The sequence below is a fragment of the Myiozetetes cayanensis genome, unplaced genomic scaffold (assembly GCF_022539395.1).
Source record: "Myiozetetes cayanensis isolate MyiCay16 unplaced genomic scaffold, myiCay2020 scf6-25, whole genome shotgun sequence".
NCBI classification, from domain to species: domain Eukaryota; kingdom Metazoa; phylum Chordata; class Aves; order Passeriformes; family Tyrannidae; genus Myiozetetes; species Myiozetetes cayanensis.
The window spans coordinates 8537112-8553746 of record NW_026087853.1 but is presented as its reverse complement, the minus strand read 5'-3'; the positions used below and the strand labels follow the sequence as shown (position 1 = coordinate 8553746).

The 16635-nt window shown below is 39.5% G+C and overlaps 1 protein-coding gene across 6 annotated transcripts in view; it reads right to left on the bottom strand.

Annotated features, from left to right (window-relative positions):
* Positions 1-16635, bottom strand: part of CDC42BPB (CDC42 binding protein kinase beta) — a 95322-nt gene that overhangs the window by 3785 nt on the left and 74902 nt on the right. For 2 of the 6 annotated variants that reach the window (XM_050335420.1, XM_050335424.1), the window contains 13 exons: positions 16482-16618; positions 15763-15902; positions 14129-14210; positions 10714-10930; positions 10251-10313; positions 5176-5772; positions 2070-2167; positions 1874-1958; positions 1599-1719; positions 1387-1504; positions 412-450; positions 177-282; positions 14-84 (listed from right to left, as the gene is read on the bottom strand). In XM_050335420.1, the coding sequence (XP_050191377.1) occupies positions 14-84; positions 177-282; positions 412-450; positions 1387-1504; positions 1599-1719; positions 1874-1958; positions 2070-2167; positions 5176-5772; positions 10251-10313; positions 10714-10930; positions 14129-14210; positions 15763-15902; positions 16482-16618 (1874 nt within the window). The remainder of the gene's footprint in view (positions 1-13; positions 85-176; positions 283-411; positions 451-1386; positions 1505-1598; positions 1720-1873; positions 1959-2069; positions 2168-5175; positions 5773-10250; positions 10314-10713; positions 10931-14128; positions 14211-15762; positions 15903-16481; positions 16619-16635) is intronic. The other 4 variants (XM_050335423.1, XM_050335425.1, XM_050335421.1 and 1 more) reach the window with 3 other exon arrangements.

Here is a 16635-nt window from a genome sequence, read left to right as displayed (position 1 = left end):
AAAGCTATTTTACCTCTTTGTCAAACTCCTGGTCAGGGTCAGACATGCTTCGGGAAGGCATGGCTGCTCCCACATCACTGCCACCTGGAGGGAATAAAGGAAAAAAGGCAGGTTCACACCTCTTGTTGATGCCATAGATTACAGCTCAGGACTGACAAGCTTCCTTCCAGCCTTACTTGATGAGGGCCACGAGATGTAGGTTTTGTTTCGCTGCTGCTGCTGCCGTGAGAGGTTTGCTGCAGACGGACAGGTTTTTTCATCCTGTGCAGGAGGTAGGACACTCTACAGTTGAGATGAAACACCTTGTTAGCCAGCAACAAAAGCTATCCAACGAGAAGTTGTTACTCATGAAAACTTTACTGTGCTTTTGAAGCTATTACAACCCAGTGTTGGTAGAAAAACTGAACTTACTTGACCACATCCACATATTTTCAGTAACAGACACAAACCCTGAGAAAGACAGAGAAAGAACTAAGCCCCATAGCAGCCACTAGAACCTGTCAGCCAGCAAACCCTATTATGATGGGGGAAGGGACTGTACCCACATCTCTGCTTTCCTTCCTCCTCCTGCTGAAAGAACAAATGCCTTACCCACATGTGGGCTATCTGAGAAAGACAAGAGAAAGCCTGACTAACAGCTATGAAACGGAGGGTACATACAGAGAATGTCGAAGTGTACCTTCATGTCTTCCCCTTGTGGACTTAACACTAAAATAGCTCACAAAATGATGTATTAGTTAAATACAAAATAAAATTAATGCTAGAAAGCACTGCAACTCACATGCATTTTAGTTACCTCCACAGCATTAGTTTCTTCCCCCTTTTTATTGCTCTAGAATTGGCAAAGTGCCACAAGCATACCATTCCAGTTCCTAACAGTTTGTAGCTACTCCTACCCTTGCTAGGGAAGCAGAGGAGGGACAGGAAGAGGAAGAAAGCAGAGGGGAGCCTTGCAGTGAGGAATGGTCACTCTGGAGAGAGAATTCAGCAGAGATAGGGCTCATGTGATAGATGTGCTCAAAGCCTGTTGGAGGTGATATCAAGAGCAGAATGTTGAGAGGATGAGGGGAAAGGAAATTCATTCTGTTATTTTAAGAAGACAAACAAGAAAAAGGAAGGAGGAGAGACTGATTATTTACAAAACTACTAACAAGCTCCTGGCAGTGATATCTGTTTCATTCAGTGTCTCATTCATAAGCTAGCTAACAGTATTTCCTTGCACAGGATTTAGAAGCATTACACAGCAGGAAGGTTCACCTTTCTCAAAAGGCTTTAAAGAAGAATTTGGTACAGAGATAATATTTGAAGCCCATACAGCTCATCTTCACAGCTTTTGTGATCAAGAACAAATGCACATATATCTCTCTCCTTTTAAATGTATTTTACCAGTGGGAGGTCCATGAGAACCTGCATTCCATCTCCTGGTCCCATATGAGCCACGTGGTTGAAATTCGTTGGGTTAGAAATCATCTTTGACCTTAGCTCAGGGTCTCTAAGCATTTCCCTAAAAGAACAGAGTGATTTGGTTTTTTATAAGCATTCCCAGTCTCTGCATGTCATCGTACATATTAAGTTATGTGCCACAATTAAATTCTTACCGCCTTTGCTGTAATCGCTCTTCCTCGGGAACCTTAAATACAAATCTTCTTTTGCTCCTGGTTCGAAGCATTTGCTTCTTGCTGTTGTCAGATGTTTCTGGTACACTGAGGCCAGCTCCTGCTGTAAAACCACAATGCAATTTCACATACACAGGTACACACTGACCCAGATGCATCCAACACAAACTTCATCCCATGCAAAGGTAATAACGTGGTTAAATTTACCCAGTTAGCTTCACATCAGTTCTCCATTTCTCCCCTTGCTCTTTACTCACCTGCAAACTTGTTCTTGAAGTATATTAGTCTTGTTGGCTCCCAGTTTAGGAGGTTCAGTGTGCCCTCCATGTTTAATGGTCTGATCTGTTTTGAGGAAGGAGACAGAGAATTAACTCAAGCCCAGCATACACCATGAAGAAACATCTCATTTGAAATTAGTCCAATGAAGTTCAATATTCAAGGAAAATTACTTACCCTTCGCAGGCCAATAGTCTGGACCCATTCCATGGTGTTAACATCAAATACATCAACACCATACTCGCTATACACTGTTACATAAGAAGAATTACAACCTGCACAGATTAAAAACAAACAGAAAACCCTAATGTCATTTCAGTAGTCCAGATCTCACATATATTTGAGCAAATTTCAATACTTACAAGTTTTCCACTCTGTGTGAGATACATTTTAAAACACTTTTTCAAAGCCCCAGTTTCAAAACAGAATTTTTTGTGATAATAGACTTGCTAATGACAACTACCAGCATCACGGAAAGATTTAAACTTGACCCTTCCAGTATTTTTAAAACTTCACACTGCCATTTCATGAAACTGCAAAATGGCATCTGAAGCTTTCAGATGCATACAAATTTGCTAGGTGGTAGGAACTGAGCAGCTAGCTTTTCTGTGGATTACTTCATTTCGGAAGCAGCAAACTAACGATACATCTGCTGTGTGCAGAGAGATGAGAGGGCCACCATCTGTGAGCTGGGTCATGAACTCATGATGCAGATCTGTTCTCAATTTCCTTCCTCTTTTGCTAACAATTATCTAGCTTTAGATATTCATGTATGAGTGCTTTCATCAGGTTAACATAAAAATGTCACAATTCTTAAAGCCCATAACTCATTTTCTTTTCAACTTTTTTTTTTTAAAGCATAAAAGGCATCAGCAGACAACTTTATTTTAGGCCAAACGAAAAGCGGAGATCTCTAGAGCTTTGTATCAACATGCTTCTGCTCATGTAAAGACTGTATTCTGATGTAAAGAGCAGTTACTAGAATCTTATGGGATTTAATAAAGAGATACTTCAATAAGCAAAATGAAAATAACACAATAGGACACTAAACACATCACAAAATCTTCTTAGAAATAACTGAAGTGAGGTGTGGTGCTAGCATTAAATTCATTCACATAAAGCCTTGGACAGCTACCAGAAATACGTATCACAAAAGTGATTTATGGTCAAGTATTTATTACATGGGGTCACGGTTGGCTTGGATGTTCAAATCAAGGGAGGGAACAGAGCATGAGGTAGAAACACCAACTGCCTCTGCCTGACCAGCTTGTAGCCAAGGCTGGCACTTTCCAGTCAGAGCTGATGAGCTAGACTAGATCTCGACTGGTTCCCAGTGAGACATGCCAGTGTCTGCCCTGGGCCTGCCCAGGCTACAGCCTTGAGACCTGCTGGCTCCAGGGCTTTGCACCAGGCTGCACTTGAGCCAAGCAGCCCCACGACACCTGCACTGACTCAGCACAGAACCAGGCTGGTGTAGCAGCAACCCACACAGGCCACCCTGGATAACAGCTGTGTGAGGGCAGACCCTGCCCTCTCCCAGTGTGAGGGCACCAAATGCCCCAGAGCAAATTCTCTGCTGTTCCCTAAAACCTCTGTACAACATGGTGCTTTACCACAGTAGAAACCATAACAGGGAGGATCATTTCCATGATCTCTCCTATGAAGGCAGATTGAGAGAGTTGGGGTCGTTCAGCCTGGGGAAGAGAAGGCCCCAGGGAGACCTTATAGCACCTTTCAGTACCTACAGGGACTACAAGCAAGCTGGAGAGGGACTTTTTTCACAGGTATGGGGTAATAGGATATAGATAATGGCTTTAGACTGAAAGAGATTTGGTTTAGATTGGATATTGGGAAAAAATTCTTTACTGTGAGGCACTCAAATAGCTTGCTCAGAGAAGCTGTGGAAGAAGCTGCTCCATCCCTGGAAGTGCTGAAGGCCAGGCTGGATGGGGCTTTGAGAAACTTGGTTTAGTAGAAGGTGTCTCTGTCCATGGCTGGAAGGTTTGGAACTAGATGATCTTAAAGATTCCTTCTAACTCAAACCATTCCGTAATTTTATGACCTCTTGATGGGATAGTTAAAAAAAGCCACCATCACTAGTGACAGACACCAGGACTGAGGAGGGAGGACAAGCCTAATGAAAAGGGAAGTAATCCAGCTTCCTTTGGCAGTGAAAAATGTTGCTCCTTCTACAAAAACAACCCTAGGCCAGTGCCACTCAGGACTGCACATACAAGAAGGTTATAAAAAAGTTTACAGTAAGAACACTTCTAATAATAACAGACAAGACCATTAACTAGCAAGTCTAGTTTGTTGAAATGCAAAAAACTGTAAAGCTGATTAAGGAAAAGGAAACATTAGTTTTAGCTAATGGTGTTTTTAAAGTAAATTTGCCACTACATTGTTTCCTTGGGCCTTTCCTTCAGACTTCTGAACAAAACTAGGTCAGAGTAAAGCAAGCAAACAATTTCAGTCCAAGACAATTAAAATTAAACAAACTGCTATTAGGGCCTGGCCTGATCAAACCAACATGCACCTAACTCTTTGCTGCACTGTTTAAACAAAAAGCTATTTCTTGCCTTCAATCATTCAAAATTTTTTAATTGCTATTTGAGCTCCAAATAGAAATCTCAGCTTTATCATCAACTGACTGACTACTGAATACTGAAAAATGCTCTGCATGTACCTCTGTCCTACCTAGCTGATAAATCAACGCTCCTGAAACAAGAAGAGTAGTTGAAAAATTACCCTCCACCTATATTATTTTTGGAAATTCTCCTCCTAAAAAATAAAGCCAAAAGGAACAAAAGTACTACCATTTCTGCCAAAATTAGTCTTTTTACCTCTTGTTATCTTCATGAACCTTTAGAGTTGCAGTTACATTTCTTCTTCAACTTTCTACTGTACTTTGAGTACAGGACACAGAAGACATCCTACAGACAACTAGACATTTACACTCTCTAGGGGAACAAAAATCTTTATAGAATCTAACAGACAGGTAGTCTTGCACTGTCCTGCATCCAGGACTACTCTCTGTAGAAGTTATTTTGCATTCTGCTATTCATTCTTCTGTGTCCTGTAACAAGGCAGAGCTTTTCTTGCAGCATCCAGGATCTCCACAACCAACACTACCATCAGGAAGAACTTACGTGTCTGTTAACTCATCAAAACTTAAACTGTGGATATTCAAAGGCAATTTGAAGCAAAATCGAATACAATGTTGACTATTTTTAGACAAGTAAAGCAGCAACAGGGATATGGCAACAGAAAAACATATACATACTACAGGCAACAGGAGTTGCAGGCCACATTAGTTCCTGCATGCGTGACCTTCGACCTTGCGAATCGACGTATACTCCCATATGGCTGAAGCAAAGCAGGTATTCCTCATTACTGAGCTCCACAGCACAAAGGGCATCAAAAGACTGCTGTGAGAGGAAGATAAGCGAGGGGTCATTAGGATTTACCAGGTTTATAGATTGTCCATCTCCCTGGATGGTCAACAGAGAGAACCCAGACTGGTAGCCAACACAGAGCTTGTCCTTGAACACTGCCATCCACTGTACAACTCCTGGAGCCTGAATTTCGCTGAATTTTTTGTGGAAAGGTTTAGTTCTGTGAATTTCGTAGCAAAAAACCTGTCGCTTGACAGCCACAAACAAACAAGTAGAAGAACTCTTCTTTAGTGTTCCAGTTGTAATCAATTGGCAGCCTTTAGTTTCTGCAAGCTTAATGTCAAAGTTCCCTTCTGACCCATCCAGAGAGGCCCAGGGGTAAAGGTGGACATGATGGTTCCGACCACAGATGAGGATGATAATTTTCTCTTTGGGAGCAAGCTCTATCTGGTACACCTTCTTGCAGTCAGCAGCTCGGACTATCACTGCAAAGGAAACAAAGAGCTGCTGTAAGTTAAACAGGAAAAACCATCAGGCCAGGAAACACTGCAGTATTACACAGTGATGTCTGAAAATTAATCTAAACACAGACGTGTACCAGGTGAGGAAGAGCGCTTATTACACGTGTTCAATCTCTGATATTAATTCTCAGAGCAAACAATGAAGCAAAGCATTCCTTTATCATTTATTGATAAAAAGTCTCAACAACACTTTGTGGGAAAAGGATGCTTAAAGTGTGGGATAAATGGAGAAAATTTTTTTTTATATAATAATATCTGTACTATCTGTACAGTGTCAGATACCACATCTTCTGAAATGGGTCCCACTTCAGGAAAACATCGGCATCTTCGGTAAATTTTGGAGAAAGACCAAATTAGCAGAATATAATGATAAGAAATATCAAGTATTTAATGCTGATAACTGAGGAAACAAAATGCAGGCAGATCTCTCAGCCAGATAAAAAAGCAGTACAGTAAGTGGGTGTAAACACCTATATGGAAAGGCAAAAATATTGTGATGGGGAAAAGATAAGAAGGAATGGGCTTCAGGAAGAGAGGTTTAGGACAGGAAAAGCTACCCCACAGCAAGGACTAGTTAGGCGACCAATGGCAGCTGGGGAATTTCACTGTTTGAAGCATTTTTTTAAAGCTGGGTTAGAGGCAGCTAAGGGGGTTAGGTACAATGTGTTCTTCTTTTGGGATTGTGGCTGTACAAGCACTTTCAAGAATGCAGTGAGTATTTCCTGGAGTACAAACAGAAGAGAAATTCTAAGACAGGAAACGTAATAATCCTAAACCAACTGTATCGAATTATAACTTCAATTTTCTGTTAGCTGAATGCATTGAAATTATTTGTGAATGACAATTAAAAAAAAAAAAAAAAAAAGAAGAAAGATTAACTGGAAATTATATGCCTTTTTTCAGTAATAGTTGAGTAACGTAGCCAAGTTACCAAATTCTGTAAACTCGGTAACAAGACTTTGGCTGTTTAGATCACAAAGCCAAGTGCTTTTGTGGCATCCTCCCACTTGCACAAACAGATGATATGTCTGAAGAAATGTTCTATGAAATAACCAGCTGCTGAAACTTTGCCACAGAGAAAAGATTTTTTTTCTAGCTCCAACTCCAGCTTATTTGTCAAAAATTAAGTAGTCTTCTGACCAAAGACCTTTGATATAAACATCTGGCAGTTAATTAACACTGAAAATTACAACTGCCATAAAATGAAAAAGAGATTACAATTCATAAGAATGCTATTATCACACAGAACTGGCCTTAGAAAACTCCTGCTAAACATCATTTACCTTTAATCCAAAATTGACATTTCATTTTCACATTTACACATGACATGGTGATGCAGATAATTGTTCCTTTATGAAATAACCTTTCAAATTACATGTATAATTTTCTTTTACGCAGGAAATTGTACTGGAATCTCTGGAATTATCTGCATCTCAAGTTATGTTTATATCTAACTACTCAGAGAATGGTGACCACTGGAAGCTTACTCAAAGGAATGGCATTCATTACTCCTAAAAAGAATTTCAAATATGTGCTGTCTCCATGTATAAAGCAGTTTCTCCTGCGTTTGGGCAATGTCTTATTCTAAACAAGACGAAGCAATAACATTTTGCTTTTGGACTCAAAACGACATCCCTGATGTAATTTAATTTTGGAAGCCAAAGGAATTAAAAACCTGTATTCATTGGTTTAATTTTACATTGAAATGCAAGTTTTAGCATGACTAATCCCACTTTCAAATAGCCATATACTAAATTACATGGAAAAAGGAAATCAAGGAAATCACTGACAAGACCAGCCCTCAGGAATCTCTGACCCAGAAGACATGGGAAAAGGAATGGTGGGAGGAAGACTTTTCCTTGGTAGAGGAGGATTGGGTTAGAGATCACCTAGGCAGACCTGACGTCTGCAAGTCCATGGGCCCTGAGGAGATGCATCCATGAGCACTGGGGGAGCTGGCAGACACTACAGCAGGGCCACTCATAATTACTGTTGAAAGGTCTCATGGTGATCAGGAGCAGCTGCCAAGGACTGGAAGTAAGGAAATGTCACCCCTCTCTTCGAAAAGGGCAAGAAAGAGGACCCAGGGAACAACAAGCCAGTCAGCCTCACCTCAATCCTTGGAAAGATGATGGAGCGCCTCATTCTGCAGGCCATTTCTAAGCATATGGAAGAGAAGGCTTTTCAGATTCTGCCCCTCTACTCAGCCCCAGTGAGGCTCCATCTGGAATACTACGTTCAGTTCTGGGCTCCCCTCTTCAAGAAAGACATAAAGCTCTTGGACCAGGTCCAGCAGAGAGCTGCAAAGATGATGAGGGGACTGGAGCATCTCTCTTATATGAGAAAGGCTGAGGGAGCTGGGCCTGTTCAGCCTCGAGAAGAGAGAACTGAGAGGGGACCTCATCATGTCTATCAGGATCGGAAGGGAGGGTGCCAGAAGGACGGATGGGCTCTACTCAGTGGTGCTGAGCAATAGGACAAGTGGCTATGGGCAGCAACTGATGCCCAGGAACAGACTGACCACAGAGGGTGAGCACTGTCCCTCACTGGAGATACTCAAGAACCGACTGGACGAAATCCTGTGTCATGTGCTCTGGAATGATCTGGCTTGAGCAGGGACATTGGACCAGATGACCCCTCTGGTGGTCCCTTCCAACCTTATCCATTTTGTGATTCTGTGAAATTCAAATTCTTCCATCAGTGGTAAATTTAAAGAAATATCTTTTTGGAAATTTAAATGACAAATACTAAAAACAAGCAAAGGGATATTTCAGGAGCATCTCAAGTGATTTTTCCGAACTTGGAAAAGGTACCTTTTAAACTTACAAATCTGTATTACTATCCTCAATTCTCAGGTAGTTCAAGACATCAGAAGAACCTAAGATCAGAATTTATAAATATAAGTGAAGAAAGCATTAATTATTTTTTTAGAAATTATCAGAGAGCTCTTAGCTCTCACACTACCAAAAGTATGGACTTAGAGTGTTCTCTAAATTCAGAATGCTTTAATAGTTATAAGAAAGGATGGATTTTTCACAAGGTATGTTTGGTGCTTTTAAAGTCTGAACTAAACTACAAGAAAGCTGGAGAGGGACTTTTCACAAGGGCATACAGAGATACGACAAGGGGGAATGGCTTCAAACTGAGAGAGGGTTGATTTAGGTTAGATATTAGGAAGAAATTCTTCACTGTGAAGGTGGTGGGAGACTGAAACAGACTGCCCAAAGAAGCTGTGGATGATCCATTCCTGGACGTGTTCAGGGCCAGGTTGGATGCAGTTTTGAGAAACCTGATCTAGTTAGTGGAAGGTGTCCCTGACCATGGCAGGGGGGCTGGAACTGGATGATATTTAAGGTCCCTTCCAACCCAGACCATTCTATGATTCTATGAATATTTCCTACAGTAATTTGGAAAAGGATAAAACAGTAGTAGATTGTTGTATTTTAAAGACAATAACTGCAATATAAGTACACTAGTTGGTTCTCAGACATGTATTACTTAGCTTCCATAAACTCACAGAATTCAGTTTAACTCAACCAGTTCATCTTGTTCATCCGTTTGTTCAAAATAAGAATATCTCATTTTGTAAGCAAACTGCAAAATTAACCAGACTCATTCTTTGCTTTTCCATATTTCATAGGGACTGACCCCAAATGATCCCCATGTTCATGTTCTAGTAATCCTTCTGGCCTCCGTTTTTTCCCTACCATACCAACGCATGTCTCCCGTTTTTATTTGTGCTAGCGCTCAGTATATCCAGTTAAAGAGAAAAATGCTTCTCTTATTCCCCAGCTGTGATGCCTAATAATTCAATGACAGAGGGATATGCCTGTGCTGCCCAGTGACTATGCAGCATATGCTTTGCTGTGGTAGCCAGAGCACTGAATTTATGGAATGGACACTGTGAATCTTCAGAAAGAACAGACTACATCCCATTTTTCCCTAAGCCGAGGGCAAAGTGCACTAAGAACAGGAAGGAAAAAACAGGTTCAGGATGAAGCATGGATTTAAGGAAACAGATGATGGAAAGGAGCAAGGAAGCACTTGCTTTGGCCAAGAAAGAGAATGTGAGTGGTTGTCAAATTTCTGGAAGAAACAAACAATAAGACACGGAGGCTTTGATGGAAACTCTGTGTGTGCTGTGCATGCTCTGGGTTCTTAAACATTTTGCTGCCTCCTGTGGGAACACAGTTAAGGTGAGAATGTGTCAGAATATGCCCAGTAACTCATCCCTTTAACTTAAGTCAGTCAACTGAAAGTAATGATAATGACCAAATTAGTGCTTATATCTCACATTCACTTTTCCTTCTCATCAATTAAGTGAGTGCATAATACTTATTACACATGAAAGGCTGTTGAGCAACCTATATTACAGCAGCACTAAAAGTGATGGAGCTCATTATTCTGTATGTAATTACTGCATGCATTATGGCCTAACTTACCATCACGGGTCACCTCTATCACATACAGTCCTTCTTCTGAACCAATTGCTATTCTATCTCGATCTAAACCAAGAGAAAAGACAAGGCTATTAATTCAGCTACACTTAATCTTGTCTTTAAAACATACTGTTTGATTTGAACACTCGAAAAAATTTCTGGACAAACAAGATTTTCAGCAGCAAATCAATTTTGATTAAGGTCACGCAGTCTGTCAAAAGCATGCTATATACCATATTGCTAAAACAACCTGCTAAACAACAAAACAGTATTATTTACCCTAAGTGGATGAAGAAATCTGAATATCAATGCAAGATTAACATTTTCCCCCACTGTTAAATTCCTATGAAGGAGTTCAGCTGAGGAATTTATTTCAAAGTGTCAGTGCTCTCATTATGAAGCATAAAAGCTCCATCCAAAAGCTTCAACAACCCTCACACACTGATAAAAGTTAAAACAAACATACCTACAATAGCAGCAGCTAAACTTCCTTTAATAAGAGGCAGTGTACTATCATAGGCTTCTTGTGGAATATGCACAACCTGGTTCCTTAGTCTGTTTTTGTGCAGGATAGACTGCAACCCTTCTAGGATTCCAACCCACTTCCTCTTCTCGTTCTCATTTTCCGTCAGGATCAGCAAAGAACAAGACTTTGAAGGCAAACCTAAGAGAGAAGCTGTAACCTTTTAAAAGAGAGAGTGAAATTAGCTAGAGTAATAAAAGCCCTTTTTGTCATGCAGAATTGTGAAAATAAAATACACTTTGTCATAACAATGCAACGATGTACCTGGGGGCACACACAACACAGCTAATATGGCCACAGTGCTTCAAAGAAACAAATTAAAAACAACCACTGCACAAGACACAGTGGTTTCGTTGAAAAGTACTCAGTCTTGCTTAATCATTCTGGATCCTAAAATATGGACAAGGAATGCTGCATTTCTTTCCTGCAATAATCAATACATGACAGTTAAAGGCTCCTTCCTGCCCTGAACTGGAATTGCAGAAGCATACCATAGTTCGTCCTGATCCCTCCTACCTACCATATTTTAATTAACTTATCGAAAGTGACACACATGCCTTCTGAGCCACACGCATTTAAAACCCAAAGGCATTGCTACGATCAGCTCCAGATTTTGATTTTGCTACTTAATTTTCAAAATATTTGTCTGGGGGAGGAGTTCATCGTATCTGCATTCAAAGCTTTGGTGGAAAGCAATGTTTGAGACTGAAGTCTGCCTTCTCCTACATGCCCATTTTAAAAGAAAATCACAATGGTTTCATTTAATTTTCAGGTAAAACATCCTATAGATCTCAAATCAGAACGCATTCTAAACAGAAAAACTATCCAGGAACTTCTGTTGCCTGAAGTATGCACTTACTAATTCTTAATATTAGTTCTCTGTCCTGCATGAAGAGCTTGAAGGGTTTGTGAGATCATAGGAACTATGCTTTCAGTCACAAAAAAAAGTAACAAAAGGTGCAAAAGGGCAAATCTGAAGGCTGTAACATAGATTAACAGACCTTCAGCCTATATGCCTTTGTAAGAGAATCATCATAAAGGTGGATAATGTGGTTATGCAACACACATATTTCCTGAAAAGAGAAAACTGAACAGTAACACTCATCTCAAAGATAAAATATATCTGAAAATAAACCTGGGACAACAGGATTTCAAAAACAAACTCCAGAAGTAAGATGAAGGTGAAGGGAGGTAGAAAAAAACCCAAGTAGCTTGCAATTGTTCCTAGCTCTTATTACTTTGCATAGAGTTTTTTCATGTCTAAACTGTAAGTAAGCATTATTATTTTAAAGACAGATGGAGGCATAATGGATAATATTTTTAAGTTAGAAAACAAAACCAAAACAGACTCCAGCTAAGGTTTTCCCTTTGAAGTCCCACTATGTATTAGTCCTCAAAGTCTTTTGAAGGTGGCATCTTACATATAGTCAAATGCAGGAAAAAATGTGAGAAGTCATAATATACCTTGCATTATTCATCATACAAAAATCCAGCATTTGCTAGGAAACTCAAGATTTCTTAACTCCAACTGCTAAACTGTGGAAACACTCCACTACAGACAATCCTAGACTATCATTAAAAATGTATATTGATGAAAGCACTTAGACTGAAGTATCTAAATGGCAGAACAGCCTAACATCCAGCTTTAAAAACTGGTTGCCAAAGAGAAACGTTGGAGTCTGAGACAAGTTCTTCCTCTTCTTGAATTCATGGGGGGGTCAGTGGTGGTCAGAGGTCATTTTAGTGTCTGGCAACATTCTGGTATTGCTTTCTGCTGGTGGAAGATCCAGAAGAAATGAAAATCTGTCTTTGGTGGGCTGCCAATATCATCATGTGTTATATGACACATATGAAAGAAGGACTATATTTTTACACAGATTACATGAACTAACAGTTTTAACGGCTATGTAGAAGCTACTCTGTGTCATTATGTCAGCAAGAAGCAAATCTAGAATTAAATGAAATTGAGAAAAGAGACTCTTGCACCAGATATTAATGGTTTCCAGTTTTAGAAATTTCTTCTTTTGAAGGAGGACATAAAACTAAGAAAAAGAGGTGGACTTTGGCAGCAACTCCTCTGGTCTCTGGTATCTAAATGGATTTACTCACACACCAGGCTTCCAGTTAATTCATCAGATCTCTTTAGCAGCAGATAATCTGATCAAACCATGGAGCTATTTTGTAATGTCTATCTCTACAAGTATTCTTACATGAGAATGACAGACATTTTCTTTTTTTCTTAGATACTCTTTCAGTTAAAAACTGCAGGCAGAAATTACAGCAGCAAGTCAGGCAGGCTAAACGGTATGGATGCCTTGTTCTTAAGTGAATGAGCCACCATTCTGCATAGCATATTTTCTCTCAGAAGCCCTTTCCCACAGTATTCCATGTTTGCTAATTTAAGAAGAGAGTAGGCAGATGGGAATTAAAAAAACCAAACAACAAAAACCAGAACAGAAACATGTAAGAGGAAAATTAAGGTAAAGGTATTAGTAAACTAAAGCATAAAATTCCACTACAGAAAATATTTCTAGAAAAAAGCAGAAAAGCAAAGACACAGAGGCAGTCAGGTAGAAAGACATTTCCTAAGTAAAACCCTAAAGGACCAAATGATAGAGACTGCAAGTGACTGTCAGCTCTTTGCTTTACATGTTTCACTGACTTGATTCTAAATGACTGAGGATCAGAGATGCTGAAAACAGTGAGTTTCTGTATTCCAATGCAAAGGATTATAGATACTGGCTACTAATGTCTCTGCTCTAAATTTTAAAATTCCAGATTAAATGTAATTCACATAAAACCTAGGAAAGAACTTCCTGTTGTTAAAAACTAAATGCAGCATTCAGATAGAACATAAATCAGAGGATATTTTAACTCAGTTAATTATTTTCTCTTATTTTATTTTTTTCTACTGTACTTAAATATGTAATTAAAGGAGCTGAAATTTCAAATGTGTTTCTTAAATACAAGATAATACACGGCAGACTAGAATCAGTGAGCACAACCCAGCTTCAGACTATTCTATTACAGCATCAGTTCCTAAAGCAGGAGTCCAAAGCTAAGCAAGAAAAACCAAAATCTGGTAATACCAACGCAAGAAGAGACAAAATATCCTGAATTATAACCAAGAAAATAAAAAGCCAAACTTTTTATACAAGGAAGCAGTGAAAGAAGGAGAACTTTTTCCTTTACAGTTCAGATATGAACTGTATATTGTTCCTCTATGCAGCAGCCCTTGTAAGCTCTTGCACTTCTGCATAACTCAATCAACATTAAATATGGATAACGTATGCCATTCTCAAAACAAAACACTGGTATTCAGCTTGTGTTTTCTTCATGAGTAAATTGGTTGCCATACCCTGAATATACAAGGGATGTCTTTACGAGTTGCGTGTATTACATCCGATGCTAGGACAGAGCTCACACAAAAATCTTCATCTCTAGTGAGAAAGAGAGCAAGAGAATTACATACAAGCACACACTGACATTATTCAGCATCATCTAATTGGTATCACCACTGTTTCAATAGGCTGACACCTCCTAACACCGCACAGAGGTCACAACTGCCATCACTGCTTTGTTATGCTCTAACCATCCTTGACCCAAACAACTCACAAGCTTCAGTTATGTTTCTACAGCAGTCGGTAGCTCAGTCCACCTGAAGTTAAGTGGGGTGGCTTTGTGTAGTTTTGGTGTACCAACCACACCTATTCTACAATTAGAAGCAAGAATATTGCTCTTCCAGCCCAGCAGACACATTAGAAATGAATAATTCATACCTCAATGTGTAGCAAGAGAGGGGCCTTTGGAAAAAAAGAAAAATCACATAAAAAGCTCTTGGCAACATAATTATAGTTTGTGGGATTCAAATAAGGGTTTTCAAAACAGCTAGATTTTATTCTCTATTACAGTAAAATAAACAGACATCAGAACAACTTTTGCATTTCAGAGTGCTCCACCCCAGAGGGCTTGTCTACACAAGCCTTTATAAACTGAATTTGACCAAGTTGATCACCATAATTGCCAATTTTAGTGCAAAGATGACACTAATGTCTGAAACTTGCCCATGATAAAATTCATAGCTGTGGTGGTTAACATCTATTAAAAACATCTAAGAATCCTCAGAAGACAGCCTCAAAGACGTAGCTACAATAAGCAGATAAAGGATGGGGCAGTTGGTATAATATCTGGCTGAGTTGCTTCAAGCAATGTACTGATGTGAATGCTGCTATTTGCAATACTTCCACGTTTCTGCTCCCGCTGCCAGCATGTCAGAGAGCTGACACTGACAGTTCTCAGTGACTGTGAGAACAGCACAGCACTACTGGTGCAACCCCACGGTACCTACTGTCTGGAAAAAATATAAATCAAGGTGCCTGTGAATGCAAACTTTATATTCAACAGAGATACAAAGGTGCTGTAACATTAAAAGGTATTACACTTTCTTGATATTTCCATAAATTTTAATAAAAAACCCTCTTGGTTACTCTGATCACTGTAAGTCTCAGATCTTTTGTAGACAGTGTTCAGTGGTTCAAATGATTCCCCATGAAATAATAACTCCTGTGAGACGGCAGGGTCAGAGCCATTTGCAGTGTAAATTAGTTGGTGCTCTTCTGTAGGCTACTTCAGTTTTTCTAATATTCGTGAAATTATTTGCTATGGGATGATCTGTGACTCAACACTGAGGTCAGAGTGCACGGGAAAAGCAATCTACCAAAGTACATTTGCTTCCCACAGATGCATATGGAAGTCTAGCAAGAAGCATGCTAATACTGTAAATTGGTGACTGTAGTTTAAGCAACTACAGAGTCACTTAAGTGACTTCTTGCTGAGCCCAATCTATCAGCCTAAACTTTGCTGCAGTCCATATACAGAACACACATACCTTCTTAGACCAGAGCTGTCTTAATGTTATAGCTTCTTGTGTACTATAAATAAATACCACTGTCAAGAAAAAGAGGATTTCTGCTCTGTCATAATAATACAAACCTGAGATCCAAGACTTGACTTGCCACAACTCCAGGCTGAGTGGATTTTCCTTCAGGCACATCATATAAGAAGAGTTTACAGTCACAGACAACTGCATAAGCCCTCTGCCACCCCTTCTTAACTCCTGTAGGCTTTGGGACCTGTGTATAAATAACTGATTGTTTATTAAATCTAAGCACATGTAGTAGACACAGAAAGCAAGACATTTAGGAAAGATTATACTAAGATCAGTGGAATTAGACCACATTCTACTTTGCCCTTCAAAATAGTATGAAAAGTGTCAAGTAATCAAGCAATCATTTCTCCTCTCTTAAGTTCAACCATTCCTTGTTACAGTTTAATAAATATATTCAGGCTTGTATAAAAGTATTAGGCTTGTATACTGCACAAATGCCAAAATGGTAGGACAGTTTACCTTTTATATTGTGTTTACATCAACAATGACAGAAATTCTTTCTTAAACCATTCTTCTTTTTCCCTGGCTGCTTGTGAACACTGTAACTACTAATCTGCTGACCTTCAGCTCCTGTAGTAAAACCAAGTGTTTCTCCCACATCTAAAGCAACGAATGTTAAATAAGTTACATAAGATGGCACACAAAGCCTTAGGGTTTTAGCACTGTTTAAGTGGTCTGTTTAAACATACTTAGAGGTTCCAAGCTGCATAGCTGTAAGTGAAGTTTAGTATTCTTCTCTTGTCCAAGAACAAAAGACTGTTACCTTGACATAACCTTTATAGGCGGTTCCTATTCCTCTTTGTACATCTACTCCAAGAGGCCTTTTGGCTTGCTCAGGGGGTATAGGGCAGACCTGAGGTGCACTATCCTTGCAGGAAACATGGCATGCAAATGAACACACTAAGTACAAAAGAGAA